The sequence below is a fragment of the Falco peregrinus genome, chromosome 2, assembly GCF_023634155.1.
Source record: "Falco peregrinus isolate bFalPer1 chromosome 2, bFalPer1.pri, whole genome shotgun sequence".
NCBI lineage: Eukaryota > Metazoa > Chordata > Aves > Falconiformes > Falconidae > Falco > Falco peregrinus.
In genome coordinates, this window is record NC_073722.1 from 64,479,537 (window position 1) to 64,498,916 (window position 19,380).

Below are 19,380 nucleotides of genomic sequence, written 5' to 3' on the forward strand. Positions count from 1 at the left end.
ATAGCAAAATGAGTGTGTTTCATTGTCACTGTTGTTTTGTTTTGTTTTACTTAGCAAGATATTAATTTTTTTTTTAATCTATTGGTGCTATGGGGAAAATGCTGCATTGGCTATGAAATAGACAGAGGGCACCACACACTGACTGCTCCAGTAACGTGCACCACTATATATTGTGCAAGAGCTCAAGGATCCTAGTTTTAGAATACATAATATATTAGAAGTTAAGCTGTTCCAAAAGCACACGCGCACAAAAGACTTCTCTGAACCTTCATAAATTCTTATGCTTTAAATTAGAAATAAAATAGTCTCTTTTTCATTAATGATGAAAATGATAGGTCTTAGCGGTGCCTAATACTCGTTCATTGCAAATAGTACCAAATTTCTATGTATTCTCTGCATATATTTTATTGCTGTAATTTGTGGTTCTCCCAAGCAGAATAATATTTTTACTTGACTGGTTATACCAGTACAAGTTAAAGGTCTCTCATGTATTCGTTTAAAATGACAGTTCATTCTAGCTAGGTCCCTTTGTATCAGTACTTATTCATTGAAAAAAAGTATAAAATATAATGTCATCCTTCTTAGTCCCAGATTCAAATAGTGGGGAGCCAAATCCCAAACCCCATACAGTGCTCTGTATTCACACTTGGGCTCAGAGCACACATTAGTAGTAAGCTACTGTCCCTTAATGCATTTACCTGCATGCTTGGTTGAGTAGATGCACCCCAGCACCAGCCTATGAAGGGTTTGCTGGCACGGCAGCCTCAGCTGGTGGCAGGCTGGCCTGCCACAGCCTTGCCAAGAGCACCACAGGGACTCTCGGCTTCATTTCTGCTCCTCGCTCAGCTCTGCAAATCTATGAGGGTTTTCTGCACTGTTTGGTAGGTAGTGATTAATGGGTGCTTGGCCTGGCAGGGAGACAAGTGAAACAGAGGCGAGGAAGACGCTTGTGCACAGCAGAGAGAGATTTGCTCAGCTGGGGTTTGAGGACACCCTAACGTTCACCAGAACCAGCACATTTAATGTTACCTTCTGGTCTGTGCATCTCGAGGAGGCAGCGATGACTGTCTCTGCACTGCATAGGCATGCACACAGTCTCTCCCATCTCCCCAGCACATCTGGAGCATGAACTGGGGAAAAGGCATGAGAGTATTTCACAATTCAGCAGGGCATGATCTCCTCTGAAACATCTGCCTCTCAGCTGAGATTTGTGTTGACTCTTGAGTACTGAGAGTTGGAGCAAAAGAAAAGATGAAATTAAAACTCCCAAGCAATTTTCTGCAGTACTTGCTTTAACGGGTAGTAGATGGGATGTGTGTGTCAGTCTACTGCAGAATCGTTTCTTTAGAGTGTTTGGGAATGTGCCTCAAAGTGTAAGCTGTGCCAGTACCTTTCTGTAACACATGTGAACGTATGTGCGTGTGACACGCTTGGGTTAATTATTTAAATCTTTAAATCTTGGAAGTCACTCCTCTGCATATGAGTGTGCATATGTGCACACACATACAGCACACTTGCGTTAATTACTTAAACCTAAAAATGCTAGAAGTCGCGCCTTGATTCTTTTTTTTCTGCTTTTTTTAAAAATAGCAGATGTTTTAAAATTTAGACCAGATTGTAAAATCTTGTTCCAAAGGACCAGTTCCTGAAGAAATCTGACGACTCCTTCCCCTGCTGTTCACTTGCTCTCCAAAGTGGTTGTAGTAAAATCCCACCTCTCCAGCTACTTTGTAGGTGTTCCCCCAATCCAGAGAGGAAAAAACAAATGTGTTGTTTTGGTGTTCAGCTTTGTGGAAATCCTTTTCTGATTTTGATGGGCATTTTACTACAGGATGCAGTTGGAGACACTTACCCTTTAAGTACTAGTGAGAGAGGCAATTGATGCAAAATCCTTCCATACCATTTTCTCAATAGTTAAAAAAGAAGCGGTGTTTTACCTACCAAAGTGTTATTAAAGGAAACTCAGCCATAGGAGCCAGTGTCAGCAATATGCCTTGCAATCAAACAAGAAATATGGTAGATACTCCAAGACATGAGATAACTGCCAAGGCTTATTGCAGAGCAAAGAGCTTTTCAAAAAATGTTTTCTCTGAAGAGTATCAGATTTCACTCACTTCTCACAGCACAGACATGCCTTGGCAATCATGATTAGCCTCATTTGGGCCTGTGAAATCCATTATTTTATAGCTAGTCTCATAGCTGGCAGGATGACAAACAGTTTATTCCTCTTTGGAGAGAAATCAGACCAAAAGACACAGAGCTTTAATTCTGCGTTCCCCCACCTAAGACATTTTTTCCTTCCTGCTTATTGCTTAAGGCAAGACACCTAGTGTTTGCCTTGATGGCTCTGTCAGGCTCTTGACATCCCAGATTTATCTCATGCCTGGATGAGGACAAATCTTTAATGAACTTCAGGGTTTTGTTCCTTTTAAAGTCAGGCAAGGAGGGTTTACAATTCATCTGGCAAGGAAGACATAAAGAGCTATGCAAATAATAATTATTCTTAATTAGCTATATTTGCCTAGTTGCCAAGTAATCTTTCCATGTGTTTGACATCTCAGGGGGAAGAAGAAGTGGGGTGGTTTTGCGGGTCCATTTACCTGACCCGATTCCACTCCCTTACAGGGGGAGTAAGGCCCAGACTCAAACTTGCTTACAAGAGCTCTCCAGGGTTAGATTTTACCAGGCAAGGTTATTTCTCAAACAGCTGTTCTGTCATGGGGGTTTTAACGGTTCTGTTGGTCCATGTCTCTGTGCCCCCTCTCTGAGCATTCCTGGGTTGACCTGGCAGCACTGGGAATCAGGTGTAAGGAAGGTTCATTCCCTGGAAAGCCACGTTTAACAGCCCTGGAGAGTCAAACCCTGCTGCCAGCACCTCCTTGTGCTCCTTTATGTGCACAGAAGCCTTTCCTGATGGAGGGGAGCAGCATCTTAGTACTCATTTTGTGTCCAAATCTTTTCCAGAGGGGCACCCTGGAATTAACACATTCTTGGAAAATGCTCAGCTCCTTTTTTTTTTTTTTTTTTTTTTTTTTTTTTTTGGACCTGGAGCTGTAAGTAATGCATGGTAATGCCGCTCTCCCCTATAAAAGGAGCTCAAAACCTAGGTGAGGTTTAATCCACACCTCCATTGGAGGGACCAGATCTCCACATAACTCTCTCGTCCTAACCATCAGGCTGTGTTGCAAAAGGCTGGTGGGTTTTCATTGGCAGCAAGAGCTGGCTACAGAAGCAGTGCTGCAGAGGGTCAGTCCTGCAGTGCTTGCCTACCTTTCTGGATCTGCACTTTCACTTTTCCTGTCCTGTCGTGTGTTGTCTGTCCATGTCCCTCCCCCATTATTGGACAGTGATGTCCAGGTGGCTGATTCTGCTGTAATTTAATGGCAGCTCACTCATCTGCTGTTGTGCTGGAAACAATAAGAGGCCAGCTGCCAAGGGAAGTTGGGCTGAATGACTTGCAGCCATAATTGAATTTCACGCAGTACTTGTATGCTCCTTCCCCCTCTTTTTGCTAACTCATCTTGCTGCTTCTTTTTAATTGACAAATTCTAAAGGAAAATTCGGGTGTACAACAAGTTGAGGGTTGCAGTGAACTGAGAAGTTACTACTGGTTTTTGTATAAACTACTGACAACAGGGGGATGTGCTACTGGCAGTAGGGTCACAGCAGAAGTCTGCAACGGTTCATTTTTCTGCTTGTGATGGTGGTGGGTAGTGGCCAGTGCTCTGACACTTTGACTAGCATAAACAACCTTTCTATTTCAAAAATTCAGGTTGCTTTATCTCAGGAATAGTGCTCCAAACATAAAATCTCATCTACAGAAGAGATTTATACACTTGAAAAAAATTAGATATTCCTTCTGAAGATGAACTTTGAATATAACAATACTTGCTCCTTTTTTCCCAGTGTTGTATATTTCAGGGCTTATTAGACCTTAAATGAATTATCTTTACTTGAGCAAAAAATATTTACCTCTTGGAATAATACATTTAGAAACGCAGTGCAATCACATTCAGTATCTGCTGAAGCTGATGAAGTGTCTGCTTCTTCAGAGAAGCCAGTCACTGTGACTGCCACCTGGAATAATAACAAGAAGAGAGAAGCAAAGAAAGAATAGAAATTATTCACAGAATGTTGGGAAATCTGAATGTTTGCAGAACCGTTCAGAATCATCTCACTGATGATCTCTGCTCTGCACACCACGTCAGCTCTTGCAGGGCCGGGCATGTAGTAGGAATCTTACAGTTTAACCCTGAAACTCAGAATCCCAATGTTGTGGGGTTTGTGTTCCCCCCCCCCCCCCAAAAAAAAAAAAAAAAAAATTTAAAGGCATAATTTTTGTGTACTTTATTACCTAAAATTTGGAAATGAGTTCATAATGTTTAACCTCCTAGAAAATTGGCCTTGAGAGGATAGTGCTGTGGAAAAGCATTTGTTGATTTTTGGGTTTGGCAGAAACTCTGTGTGAGGGCTTGGGCTTCTGATGCCTGTCATTCCTTATAGAAATGTCTAACAAAAATATGGCTTCCTCCCAAAATAGCCTAGAGTTTGATCTATAATACACAAGGCAATTTTGTAGATAACGGTGAGTTTTTTCATCTCTCAGAAAACTCTAGTGGACAAGAAGAGTTAATGTATATTAGTGGTTTCCTGGGTCCTGATGATTCACAGTTAGACTGACAAGGATTTTAACATTAATAATCCTTAGTATTATTTCAGTGAACATCTATTAAATTTAGTTATTATGTATTAAAAAGCAGACTAAAACCACTGACATTTTAAGGAAGCCCAAATTAATGGTTTGAAAGGTTTCACGAATTTATCAGATGAGTGGAAATCTAAGCAGAAAAAAAAAATCCACTTATGAAAAATGACAGCTTTGATTTCTGAAAATCTATAGGTACCATATTTAAGGATCTAATTTAGGTTGTGGTTCGTGAAAGCATTTATGGATTATTGACATTTTCAATCTCTGTACTTCACAATGAAATTAATTAGGAAGCGATAATTTTGAGAGTGTGTTACATGAAGCTGTTGTAAGGCAAGGTACTTGTAGAGCACCTTCATTCACTGATGCCTGGGTATTATATGAAAAATGTAATTTGGAAACGGTGTAAGTGAGATTATTCATCCCTTTTATTAAATAAAGGATTAGCACTTCATTTGCTGTAAAAGGCAAGCATTTCTCCTGTGCAATAAATCAAGATTTTTTTTTTTCCCCAGCCATATGGGGGGGGAGTATAATGTGCACACACAGGTACATACAGTTAATAAGAGGAAAGTACTCTGTTCACTGCAAAAGTTAATAATGTTACAGCCTAAGTGGGTCCCACTATTATAATCATTTGAACCTAAACAAACTTTAAAACTCTGCTTGCAGAATAGTTTTGTTCTGGTGGAGAACTGCAATGGAGAGGCTCAAATTTGTGTGTGGTTCTTTCGTAACAGAAATTGGCAGCTGTGAGAAAATTAATTTGTGGCAATATAATTGATAAAGAATAATGTCTTCATTCCTCTGACTGGAGTATGAAAATCTAAGTGCTTTACATTCAAGTGTCAGTTTTTACCTGACTGCAAAGCCAGGCAATGTTAATAGGGTCTGTTTCCCATTTAAATCCATGTGTGTCTTTGCCAGTACCACGAGTGAAGATCCCCCAGGTAAAGCAGTGGTGGGGCACCAAGTGCAATCTGCGGTGTGTTTCTTTATTGTACCTTGCCAAAGGAAGCTGACATTGTTCTTGCTCTGAAAAGGAAGGGAAATGAGTTCTAGAAAAGTTGTCATGTTGAGTGGGGGGAAAAAAAAAAAAATGATAGTAAAGTGGGATTAGGTGGCAAAAGTGGGAAAGTAGAAATAGTATGTATTGGCAAAGTAGCCTTAGAAAACTTAGTTCTTCTGTTCTCTGTGCTTGCTCCTGAGCCAAGACCCAAGAGGACTTCCCCTGTTGCATGTTAAAGCTTTTCACATTAAAAACTCGTTTTATGAGAGCTTCACTGGGGCTAATGGGGTAGGAGCTGAGTTTCTGACTTGGGGGCAGCTTGATGTGGTGGATGGGGACAGAGGCTGGTCGCTGTGTCTTCTGGAGCAAGGACAGTTGCAATGAAAGGACTGAGACCAAAGACCACTGTATTGCTGTTGGTTTTCCTTTGCTTACAGGCCAATGTCATCTGACCTTCTGCTGGCTACAGCTTGCTGCAGTGGATGTAACTGTTCCCATTATTATTAGGGCGTTCAGGGTCCAGCAACCACCCACCTGCACTACAGTGCGACCCCAGGCTTTCCTAGAAGGAGCAGGTGGATGAGAGAAATGGTGGCATGTGCTTTGGTTTGCATCTGTGCTGCATGGACTAAGTGCTAGGCTTGGCTATGTGGTCTCTTTTGTCATTTTAATTATGTGTCAGGAGAAGAAAATGAAACAGAGAGGGGTACTTGTGCAGTGTTTTGAATTTTAGGTTGCCAAAAGATCTTGTGTCATATAAATGCTGAGCTAGCTCTCTAACTGTTCTTCTGGCAAACTGTATGTGGGGGTTTGAGTGTTTTAAGAGCATTTCCGTATTTTTTTCTATTTTAATGGGGCTTTGAGCAACCTGGTCAAGTGGAAAGTGGCCCTGCACATAGCAGGGAGGTTCGAACCAGATGATCTTTAAGGTCCCTTCCAACCCAAACCATCCTATGATTATACGATTCTCACCCCCTGGGTTTAAATATATTTATTTTACATCTGCTGCTGCAGAGTTCAGCTTTCCTTCAACTGTATTTCCCTATCAGCATCTGTCTGTGTAGCACCTGCACTTCTAGATGGGAGAGCGCTATGGGTTTGAAAAGTGTACAGGTGTGGTCCTCTTCAGCATTGCTAGCTGAGTGCTAGGATGAGGAACCAGAGGGACGAGTGAGAAGCTGATGACCCTCCTTCAGTATCTGTGCCCCACTCTCATCATCTGTCAACTGCTGCATTTCCTCAAGGACCTTAACCACTTTCTTAAATTTTAGATGTTGAGAAGAGAAACTGCTCAGGACCTCATGTGCCCTGTTACTATTAGCATGACTGGGAATACATCCTGCCCAACAGCAGATTTTCCTACACCCTAGAGGACAGAGTTTCTTTAGCACTGACTCTGCGGGGTCCTGTCGTCAGTGATCTGCCACGCTGGACATGCTGGGAATCTGATGCCTCCCTCGCCTGTATATTGCCTAGTTGGCTAGACTGCTGCTTTTTGTTTTGATAACTAAAAGGAAGTCTGTTATCGATACGTGCTTTGGTGCCCTGAATTTTGAACACATCTCTTGTTTACTGTAACCTTCTTTTAGTAGAGGAACACAGAGGCTCCAGCACCCAACCATGTCTTCAAAAAAGAAGAGCGCCTTCATCTCCAAGCAAGCTCTACATGGGTACACTTTGGGGTGCCTTGCTAGGTTTGCAGCTTCCCTAATATGTTCCTGTTCAACCTAAAACCCACACATTGGGGGGGGGGGGGGGGGGGTGGTGGGGTGGTGGTGGTGTTGGGGAGAAATGTGTAAACTGGGAGAGCTCTCTGTGTATGCTACAGGGAAGCCCTCAAGTCAGAGGTTGAGAGAGTTGTGGGTGCTTTGCTTTTCGCAAAGAAGCTTGCAGTCTAGGGATCAGAGAAAGAAAGAAAGAAAAGGCTGTAGATCTGAGACCATCCTTGTCTGAGAAGCCCTGCCACAAGGCATCTTCAAGACTTTGTTGTATCATTAGAGGGAGCTGAATGCTGGAGTCCAGAACAACAGGGCTCAGGGCCAAACAGTGTCAGCTCAGCGAGATGGTCACCATCTTGCACCATGAGTCATCTGTCAGGACAGGGTGCAAGGCCAGTGCTGTGCCTTCTGGCGATGTTTCTCCCTAGTTGGTTCCCTAGTGCTATGACTGCTTTTCAGCTTCATCTCCCCATGCATCTGGTCAGGCTGGTTGGTGGAGGCGAGATGCAGTAGTTAGCCAAGACTGGCAAGAATTACCCTCAGCGTGGCTGAGATGCTGCCTCTTGAGCTACTAAGATTAGCCTCAAAAGCCTGTTTTCTTAGTCTTATTTTGTAATTAACTGTGTTTAATGCTGATTCTCTGTATATTAAATCAGTTTGACCTGTGAAGGACAGGAACAGAGATGTCACTTATTCTGCTATTAAATATGTCCTGAAGAAAACCAGCTGGCAAAGTACAAGGCACAACCTTTTACTTACTTCTGTAGTTGCCTTTTGAAATCCCCCCATATTCCATTTTTTTCCGGGAGTTTTGTGCTCCTGCTGTGGGTTTGAAGCATTGCCAGGGAGAGAGCTCTCTACAGGACTCTGCCACTGCATCCTTGTGTCTTAAATCGTTGAGTGCACCTCAACGCAGTGGTAAGAAAATGAGCAGTTAATGTTGCTCAAGTGTTAATTGTGCCAGAAATTAAGAATGTATTTTCAGAGCCCCAACCCAGCAGTACTAAGAGCATTCAATTAATGTGTTTGTGTGATTTCCCTGAATGGGTGGCAGGAATCTGCCTGATCACTTGGCTCTAGGCGTAGCACGCACAGGCTGTAGCAGCCCATGATTGCACATTAAGCTTGGTTTTTCTTCCATCCGAAGAAATCAGAGAAAATCAGGGTATGTGGAAAGTCTTGTCTGTAAGTCCCCTCAGACTTGGCAGGTGGTCCTTTGGGCCTCTGGTGCTGTTGAAGCCAGTGGCACTGCCCTGCAAACGGAGTAGGAAATCGAGGTGAAATACCCTTGCTCTACTACAATGCGTTAATAGCTGGAGCAGAAGATCTCACTGGAAGAGAAATAACTGTGTATGCTTACTTTTTCTGTACCTCCCTGTAGGGAAGGTAAGGTGCCTCCTGTGCTATAAGCAGTATTTAAATTCTGTGGATAGGCACAGGCATTGCAGAGACGTTAAATTGTCTGTAATTGGGCAAAATGTTAAAAATTCTTCCAATACTGTATGAAGACAGTTTTGCAGTGTTATGTTGTGTAATTGAAGAGATAATCAGACCCTAGGACAAGAGGAAACAGCCTCAAGTCACACCCGGGAGGATTAGATTGGATATGAGGAAAAATTTCTTCACTGAAAGGGTGGTCAAGCATTGGAATGGGCAGCCCAGGGAGGTGGTGGAATCACCATCCTTGGAAGTGTTTAAAAAATGCATAGATGCAGTGCTTAAGGACATGGTTTAGTGGTGGACTTGGCAGTCCTGAGTTAACAGTTGGGATTGATGATCTTCAAGGTCTTTTCCAACCTAAGTGATTCTATGATTCTAATTAGACCCTTCCTTTTAATATTGCTCAATGAGTTAAGTCCTCCAAGCTTCCCATGCAACCTGTTCGAATAGCATGATGTCCCAATATAAATTGAGGAATTATTGAAATTCAGAAGTGTTAAGTCTTAAATCGGCAGGAGGAAAATATGTAATGGCGATATATTGAGTGGAGAGCATTATGCAGGAGGTCACCAAAACACATACAGTGTCTGAAATTATAAGAGAGCTAGGTTTGGCACTGACCACTAATAACACATATGAGGTATTCAGGACAAGGGTAATCAATGCTACAGGTCACTCTGCTCAGCTGGTCATGAATATATTATCTCCTGCAGAAGCTTCACTCTTCCTTCTTTACAATATCACACTGTTGTTCAAAAGCATTACAAAAGCTTTTGCTCATTTGGAAATGTAAATTACTACCTTCTGTGCTGCCAGAGGTACAGCATACCATCAAGACAGAAGAATCAGTGTGAAGCCATACATTTGGGGCTATGTAGTGTTGCTTTCTTGCTTTTACCAGGGACATTTAATGTTTTTCTAACCACCTTACTTAACTGTGGCCAGCCACAGCCTCAGACAGGGGGAGCAACTGCTGTGTAAGTTTCTCCAATTGCTGGGTCTGGTGCCTTTTAATCTTGCTGGCTCTTTCCCTTTAAAAACCAGGTGCTTGCACGGAAATGCATCATCCGTACTCCCTAGAGCCCTGATAGCCACATAGTGAAAGCTTGTGCCTTTAACCTTAACCTATTATGAGGTAGAAAGGAGCCTGAATTAAAGCCCAGGTAGAAAAGGCTGTTTTGAAATTTGGAAACATTTATTTTGGGAGCTGCAGTTGGCTCCAGATGTATGCCTCCCCACACAGCACAGCGCAGATCCACATGTCTAGCCAATGCATTTGCACTCTTACCCTGAAATTGTTCTTCCATTGAGCCTGCAGTTTCCCATCCAAATGAATGAGACTTCTCAATGCAAAGGGGTTTGCAGTCCCAGCACCAGAGGACAGTCGTTTGGCAAGTGTCTCGGCCTGAAAGAGGCTGGAGCAAACTCTAGGCAAGCAAAACCAAAGCATGCATGCATGCCTTTGCATTCCTGTCTCGCTTCTCTGAACAGAGATCTTTCAGCTGTCAAAACCATACTGTTATGCTGGCACATTCTCACTTCTCCCTCAGTGATATTTTATGGGGCCTGTCTTCTCCCACACCTTTGGGGAGAAGGCCCCACAGAACCAGCAGCCCCCAGGGCTGGGTGTGCAGAAGCTGCTGGGGGCCCCACCGTGCTGGAAGAAGAAGGGGTCTGTGCCATGACCACAGGTGGCTTTTGGATTAGGGCCCCCAATGCCTCTTGGAGGAGGTTCTTGGCTGTAGAAACTGGTGCTGAGCATTTAGCAATTAAAAAGCGCACTGCATTTATTTATTCTGACTGCAAGGAGTTTTGTCTGAAGGGACGCAGCTTCTTCAGCGGCATTATTATGCATGGTGAATAATGCACATAAAAATATCCAGCCAGTTCTGGGGCTGGGCTTTTTAAATAGTGCTTATATGTTTTTAACTCGTTAACACTGTAAGTCTTCAAGTTCTTGTAAATCATGTAAGTATTACAGTATTTTCAATGTTTTATTCCAAGTCATACTAAAGCTTGTTTCTCAGAGTCATAGGACCAGACTCTATGAATGTCCACCAAAGTATTTGACTCTTAAATTCTCTGTTTGTGTCACAAGGGAGTATATTTATGTCATACGGGAATAGTCTCCTGCTTAAAATAGGGATCTCTGTTCTACAGGATCTGAGCAAAATACATAAAGATGTAGATTCTATAAAATTTCTCCCTGGAGTTTTTATTTTATACATAAATCTGTATCAGTCATATTTCAGTGTATGGGTATTTCATTTTGCTCTATGAAATTAGTCTAAGGCTGCTGCTATTGAGGTATCTCAAGTAGTTTATGAAGCTTGGTATGTCCCAAGCGTTGAGTTTGGGTTTTTTCTTCTTAAAGATTTTTGTAAAGTTAAAATTTATTTGTATTTTGTTCAGCTTGTCTGCATATTATCCAGTGTGTATCAGAGGAAAGACTTTTAATATATATATAAAATGTTCACATACTGAAGTAAATTAATAAAGCTTCCTTTTCATGTGAAAGAGGTAAAGAAAAGTACTTGGCCAATACAGTACCATTAATCTATTCTCTTTTCTCCTTTCTCTCTTTACCTCTCTCTCTACAATAGAAGTGGAACAAAAAGGTAATTAAATACCTTTCCAATTATATATATATATATATTACTTATGTATAGGCTAAGTTATTTAACAGTTTAACGTTTTAGTTGAAATACTTTGTCATTAATTCTCACTACTTTTTTGTTAAAGTTTATTTAGTATCTCTGCTGCTCAACTTCACCAGATAACTCATTTTTGCTGAAAATTTTTTACCAGTGCCACTTTTTTCATTAAATTTCTATTCAAAGGTTTAGATAACTGATGCTTCTCCTGGCCCAAAGATTTTAGAAAGTGTGCATATGTATGTATGTATGTGCATATCTAATTACAGCATAAAAATCTCTTGGAAATGGCGCCCCTTTATTCAGCAACTCTGGGTGGATACTTGGAGTCCAATAGAGCAATGTACTTTTACACCAGTTACTAAATCTGATTTTCATCCTGTCTCACTCTCCAGAGGCTATTACCAATTGCTGCATTTCCGAAAATAATTGGTTATGCTCTAAGCAGGGAGCATGAATGCAGGATCCAATCTGCCAGCTCTGAGCTACCAGGAGCGTGGTGGGACACCTCTTCACACCTCCCTGCTGCCCATCCCGTTGTCATGGTTATTGTGCTACTCATGCTCACAGAGATCAGCATTACAAATAACCAACAAATATTCTCCCTGCAAAGCGGGTGCAGTGCCTCCAGGTCAGGAGGGTGCTACCAGGGATGATGAGGGCTGAGTGAGCCAGTTTTGCTCCACAGCATCCCACCTTTTGTCTCTCCATCCAGCTGGATGGCCTCTTGGCGTTGGCATTCTCGTGATGCCAAGGTCAGCCAGGCACCACTCGAGCCTCCTCCCAGGCAGTGAGCATGCCCTGGCCCCTCTCAGCCCCCCTGAAGTCTGAGCAGCAAAGCACCCCCAGTTAGTCAAACTGCTCTTCTGTGCTCCTCTCATGTAACAATAGAAGGTATATGTTTTTAAGTTTAAATTACTACTATATTTAACAGGACATTTTTTAACTGATTAAAATCTAGACCTTGGGTTCCTCTCCAGTAAACTTTATTCTTTTCCTTCCTTCTTTCCTTTCTTCCTTCCTTCCTTGTCTTTTCCTTTCAGCATCCATACGTCATTCATTTTTAATTGTGTGGACTGCATGTTTCCTGTGTCCTGTAGCAGCTTTGAAAGCCTCATTTCTAGTTACACTACAGACCTGTAGATGGGTGTTTCCCCCTCTGCTCCCTCTGCTTTAAACGCTTTTCCTAGTTGCTTAGGGATTCGCCTCTGCTTTGCTGTTGGTACCCTGTAAATATTTAATATTGCTTGGGCTGTAAGGATGGGAATTTCTTTCTCTTATTTCCATTTCTAGGCCACTCTTCTGTGGGCTGTTAAATAAATATGTGGATCAATTCCCCAGGAGTTTACCCCTTCACCTAGTAGGTACAGATTCACTGCAGAATATAATCTGGAAATACAAACCCAGAAATCCTTTGGGGGCACATATTCATTTCAGAGTTTACAAAGGCGAATGGTCCAAGTAAGTACATCTGTAAAAACAGATTTGAAAAGCAGTAAGAAAATGAGCCACAGTTAATAGAGAAAGCTGGGGAGGGGGAGGCGTGGAGTGATATCAGTTTGGTGGAGCAAATCTCTTTGTAGAGACATGGCCAGCAGGAAGGCTAGTCTCCAGCTACGAGGCATTGCTCTTGGATTTCCTCTGATCTCAGGTGTCCTCTGCTCCAGAACTAAAAGCTGTTGAGGTGTTTGGTCCATCCACCCCAGCCTGTCATTAACTTTTTTTTTTTTGTTTTAAAATCTTTTTTCCCCTCTGACAGTTTTTCTTTGCCCTGGACTGCTGAAAGGAGTATACCAGAGCGAACACTTGTTTGAATCTGACCACCAATCTGGTGCCTGGTGCAAGGACCCTCTGCAGGCGTCTGACAAGATCTACTACATGCCCTGGACACCATACCGGACAGACACGCTGACGGAGTACTCCTCCAAGGATGACTTCATTGCTGGGAGGCCAACTACAACCTACAAACTCCCGCACCGGGTGGACGGCACAGGGTTCGTGGTGTATGATGGGGCTTTGTTCTTCAACAAGGAGCGAACCAGGAACATAGTCAAGTTTGACTTGCGGACAAGGATAAAAAGCGGGGAGGCTATTATAGCTAATGCAAATTACCACGACACCTCTCCCTACCGCTGGGGAGGCAAGTCTGATATAGACCTGGCTGTGGATGAGAACGGGCTATGGGTAATCTATGCAACAGAACAAAATAATGGCAAAATAGTCATTAGTCAGTTAAACCCTTACACGTTAAGGATTGAAGGGACGTGGGATACTGCATATGACAAGAGGTCAGCTTCTAATGCCTTCATGATCTGTGGGATTTTATATGTGGTGAAGTCTGTGTATGAAGATGATGACAATGAAGCCACAGGGAATAAAATAGACTACATCTATAACACTGACCAAAGCAAGGATAGCATGGTGGATGTGCCCTTTCCAAACTCCTACCAGTACATTGCTGCTGTGGATTATAATCCCCGGGACAACCTCCTTTATGTATGGAACAACTATCATGTTGTGAAATATTCTTTGGATTTTGGCCCACTGGACAGCAGAGCAGGTAAGAGTTTCAATACTGAGCCAAAATCTGAATCAGGCTGTCTGTTTTTCTTGCAAATAGGGTATAAAATTGAAGTACAGTCCTGTCTTACTTATTTGCCTGCTGTCTGTAAATTAAGCCCTACCCCAAGACTGTGTTGGATATTAAGACATTAATACGTGCAGAATATTTTTTTTTATAATCTTAGTTTGAAATGAAATGAAGAAAGGAGTGTGCTATCCATAACTAACCTGAAACAGTCCTCAAATGTCCATGCCTTTGTTTGCATCATAGGGTAGCAGTCTTTTCTCCTTAGTTGAATTTTCCTCCATACATCAGATTATCTTCCCTTCTTCAGGAATTTTGGCAAAACAAAGCATGGAAGCTGCTGTCACTGCAAACAGCTGGGTGGAAACTGCCAGCCAGCTTAAATGGTTTTGTTGGATTAAACTGGAGCAGTTTGGGCTGTTTAAGGAAGCCACCACCAATTGCATGCATGTGCATGCACCCACAAGTGTGGGTCTAGAGTCGGGGGGAGAGGGGGGTCAACAACAAAATCCTCCAAATTGTTGATGTCTTAAAGCTGCTTTTTTTTTAAAAAAAAAAAAAAAAGCATTTCATGACAACTATACTTTCTGTAAGAGAGGAGCATCTGGCTCCCAGAGGATTCCCAGCTTTTCCACCTTTTTTTTCTGTTAGAAATTATGCCGGTAATTACTTAGTTGGATTATATTCCCTTAACGTTACCAACTTCATTGTTTTGCAAGTATTATGTTCACAGTTGCCACTTCATTAGTAAAATGACTTAGCCTAGATTGTGGCCAAACTCATGTAACGGTTCAAGAATTTCTAAACAGCATTTGCTCAGTCATTTTCAAATGTTTACTGCTATACATGATGTAGTCATAGTTATCAGGTTGTTCCTGTGGTGGACTGTGTACTTCGGAAAGGCTGAAAAACTAAGAGGAAAGGTAGAATTAATATAATTTGGACAGTAAACAATTTGATTCATGACATGGCTATTCCCAAAACATACTTCTTTGTTAGTAAGAAACTCGGAAGTGGATGAGTGGATTCAGGGCTTCAGATTGCAAAAGAGAAGTCAAGAGGTTTCTGTTTGCTGAGCTTTTATTTTTCTTTTCCTGTGTGCAGCCTGTTATCCATATAAAAAATGAATCAAGAAATGCTGACAGAAACTCTGGATATGAAAATCTTGGGGGGGTGGAATAAAAATAGTAAAATGGCAATGAATTTCTCATTTTTATACAAAAATGTAAGGAAGGGGAGAAGGAAATCTTGAGAGGTAGATGAACAAAACCAAGTGACTATTAAGAGAGGAGCAGGAATGTTTTCAATTATGTTGACCTCTGCAAGATCTCAGATGAGCAAAAAATGAAGTAATACTTCTCATTCTCCCGGCTTAATGATGAGCATGTACTTTCTGAGTGGTGGAGTGAAACAGCAATTTGTGAGCTATTGGTTATCCCCAAGGAGTGAAAATCAATTGCATCCCTTCTATTTCACAGAGTTCCTTTCCTTTTCAGTGAATCATTTCCAGGTATTACAGCAGACTCTCTGCTGCCATTTTTTCATGCGGTGACCATTGTCAGTAACACTGTCTTTAATTTAAAAAAGGCCATAATCAGTGAAAAAGTTTCCTATATAAAAGGAAGTGGTTTTCCCTTTTTCCCCAGTCTAAACTGGTGAGATGGGAGAGCAGGTGAAAACCTTGCATAGGACTGAAATTCTGTGACATGCAAGGATTTGATTTGTCCTTGTGTTACTCTAGATTGAAGCCCCTTTAATTTCACTCATGTTTGGATGACAATTTAAAATTCCCCAGTGCCTCAGATGGAAAACTGAAAAAAAACTTTGGCTTCGGGTGGTAAAAATGAGAGGGTGAAACTGATGTCAGGGAATGTGGTGAACCTCTTCTGATGTTCTTCTCGTGCACTTTTTGATAGCTTTGTAATCGTAGAATCTTGGAGTCCTTTAGGTTGGAAAATACCTTGAAGATGATCCAGTCCAACTGTTAACGCAGGACTGCCAAGTCAATCACTAAATCATGTCCTTAAGCACTGCATCTACACATTTTTTAAACGCTTCTAGGGACGGGGTTTCCACCACCTCCCTGGGCAGCCCGTTCCAATGCTTCACCACCCTTTCAGTGAAGTTTTTCCTAATACCCAACCTAAACCTCCCCTGGCATGACTTGGGACTGTTTCCTCCTGTCTTGTTGCTAATTATCTGGAAGAAGAGACCAACCCCCACCTGCCTACAGCCTCCTTTCAGGCAGTTGCAGAGAGCAATAAGGTCCCCCTGAGTATCCTCTCCAGGCTAAACAACCCAGTTCCCTCGGCTGCTCCTCATCAGCCTTGTGCTCCAGACCCCTCACCAGCCTCATTGCCCTTGTCTGGACACGCTGCAGCACCTCAGTGTCCCTCTTGCAGTGAGTGGCCCGAAACTGAACACAGGATTTGAGGTGCGGCCTCACCAGTGCTGGGTACAGGGGAATGATCACTTCCCAAGTCCTGCTGGCCACGCTGTTTCAGAAACAAGCCAGGATGCTGTTGGCCGCCTTGGCCACCTGGGCACACTGCTGGCTCGTGTTCAACCAGCTATTGACAAACAACCCCTCCAGGTCCTTTTCCCCCGGGCAGCTTTCCAGCCGCTCTGCCCCAAGCCTGTAGCGCTGTGTGGGGTTGGTGTGACCCAAGTGCAGGACCCGATGCTTCTCCTTGTTGAACCTCATATGTTTGGCCTCGGTACATCAATCCAACCTGTCCAGATCCCTCTGCAGAACCTTCCTGACCTCAGCAGCAGATCAGCACTCCCCCACAACTTGGTATCATCTGCAAACTTACTGAGGGTGCACATAAAATCATAGAATGTGGCCACAAAGCTGAATTTTACGTGTGTTTCTCTTCTCTGAAAATTTCTGAGATTTCCTTTTTGACAGAAATGCATAAGGAACCCATTATTACCACACTGTTTTGCGGGTTTAGAGGACTTTTGCGAGGACTGCTCTGACAGCAAGTAAAATTCTCATTGACATAGCTCAAATGGGCCAAAGCATTTCAATGCAAAGAAAAATAGCTTTGCAAACGGAGTTTACTGCTCTATTACCTGTACAGCCTGGCTAGTATAAATGTTATTTTTTGAGTAAATCAAACAGAGCACTGATTTTGAATTGAATGGGTGAGCTTGACACCAGGTTTTGGTTTTTTTTTTCAGAGAGGAGCTGGGAGACCGTGTCTCTTCCAAGTTCAGTGCAACATATTTTTTGGTTAGCACCAAATTTCATGCTGCATTGCTTTATATAATACTAAATATATGGCTGGCTTAAACCCAGCTCCTCCATCAAAGAGCAGATCAGGAGCTGATGCAACAGAAGACCCAGGATGTTTTTATTTGGTTATTTAGTTATTTATTTTTTACAAGATTGGATTGTGGATATGTATTTCTCCTCTTCCAAAATCCTAGTATTTCTCTTGTTTAAAGCAAGGCAATGTTCAATGCAGCCATTTTCCCTAGGGCTGCAGTTTGAGTAGCAAAATATGTAAACAATATCTGCTTAATTAGAAAATAAAAGAAAGATTATAAAATTGATGGGTTGAACAAATTGGTTGTTAAAAAACAATTAAGGGTGAAGTTTTAGGAGAAGAGCTCTTAAAATCACAAATCGATCTTAACAAGGAAAGTGATACATTTAGCTACTTAAGTAGCCAGTAACATATTTGAAACCTATTTGAAATCTCTGGTATCATACATTTCAAGGATATCTGAAATAAAAGATAGGTGCTGGGAGCTTCAGTTCACATAGAATAAAACATTTTCTGTCGTTTTCCAAACCATTCAGGGAAAATGGGAGGCAGCAGGAGTTGCTTAGCTTACAGGAAAGGCAGGGATCACATCCTCTGGCTCTTCACAGTGATTAAACATCTTCTATGAGTTTTAATTAGAGGTATGTTTGTGCATGTAGGTTTGGAACATATTTGAGATGTTCGCTGTCACAGAGCTTCTCTCACCCGCTGTTAAAAAAAATAAGCTTTTATTCCTTGGTAAATGACTGTCAAAACCTGGAGTCTCTGTGCTCAGCTTCTGTAGCAGCTGAAGGTACCAAGGAAGACAAAATACTCTGAAGTCTTATGTGAGGCACAAAGCTGAATTTAACTCATCTAAAAGCAATTCTGTGCTCTTGATTGAATTAAAACCAATTGTTCATTTTTCTCAGAAATGGGAAAAGCTGCATTTTAAGGATTTGTCGCACTCTTTTTATTTCCCTTTTGACTGGGATTGTTTTCGTTTATCCCCAAAGCAGTCTTGAAAGTAAACACTCCTCAGTGCCTGCACATCCCAGGAAACCTGTCATTGATGTCTACATTCAAGAAGTGAACTTGACTATGCCAAAATTCTTTGAAGCAATTTTCTTTGAGCTGTATGGCCATAAAATGAGGTTTCTGGAGGATGCTTCTCCGTAAATGCTTCTGAGCCTTTGGCCTATTTCTTTGTAGCTGCTCTTGAGTTTGCTAATTTGAAATGATAGTGAGAGTAGCTCTGCAACTCTAACAGTATTTTCCATGACATTCTTCAAGAAGTTGGACCTAGAGAATTGTTCAGGTTATTTTTTTATGTGCCCCACTAGACATGTGCAGACAGAGAAATGAAAGGCTGTATCAACTGAATGAACAATTTTCTGCAACCTGATCTGTCTTAATATTCACCAGAGTTACCTGTTTTAATCATCACCCACTTGTGATACAGTCTGTGTAAACAAATTCAAGAAAATATCAACAAATCCTCCTCTCCAAAAAGGTAAAGTGCTCCCATCATACTTCCCAGTGCCGTGCTGCATACAAACACACATCTCTTGGCTTTGCATCTCTGCACCTCCCCAGGTGGTCATGGCTCCTGCCTGGGCACCACATAGGGATTCCTGGGCAGCAAAAAGATCAGAAGAAGAAAGTTTTGTCTTTAAATGTCTGAGGTGCCCCACGCCAGTGCCAGCAGCTCTCACGTGGGGGCTCGGGATGAGCACAGCTGTACATTTAGACCAGGGGTACAGACTGGAGCCTGTCCTGTAGTTCAGCAGTGGAGAAGTCCAGGGAAGGACTTGAACCAGGATAAGGATCCCTTCTGTGTTTGTCTGGGACTTGGAAGTCCTGGCAGCCATTTCCAGTGACATGGGAAATACAGACCTCCCGTTTTAAATTACGTCAAGGAAACCCAGGCATTACAACACAGGGTATTTAAAAGATGTATGAAGTTAATAAATACATATGCCCAATACGTAAGGAGGACAGTGATATGAT

The 19,380-nt window shown here is 42.1% G+C and overlaps 1 protein-coding gene across 8 annotated transcripts in view; it reads left to right on the plus strand.

The window, feature by feature from the left end:
• The window catches only part of ADGRL3 (adhesion G protein-coupled receptor L3), a 342,991-nt gene that overhangs the window by 141,611 nt on the left and 182,000 nt on the right, over nt 1–19,380 (plus strand). For all 8 annotated transcript variants that reach the window (XM_055796415.1, XM_055796409.1, XM_055796407.1 and 5 more), the window contains exon 4: nt 13,289–14,089. In XM_055796415.1, coding sequence (XP_055652390.1) covers nt 13,289–14,089 — 801 coding nt within the window. The remainder of the gene's footprint in view (nt 1–13,288; nt 14,090–19,380) is intronic.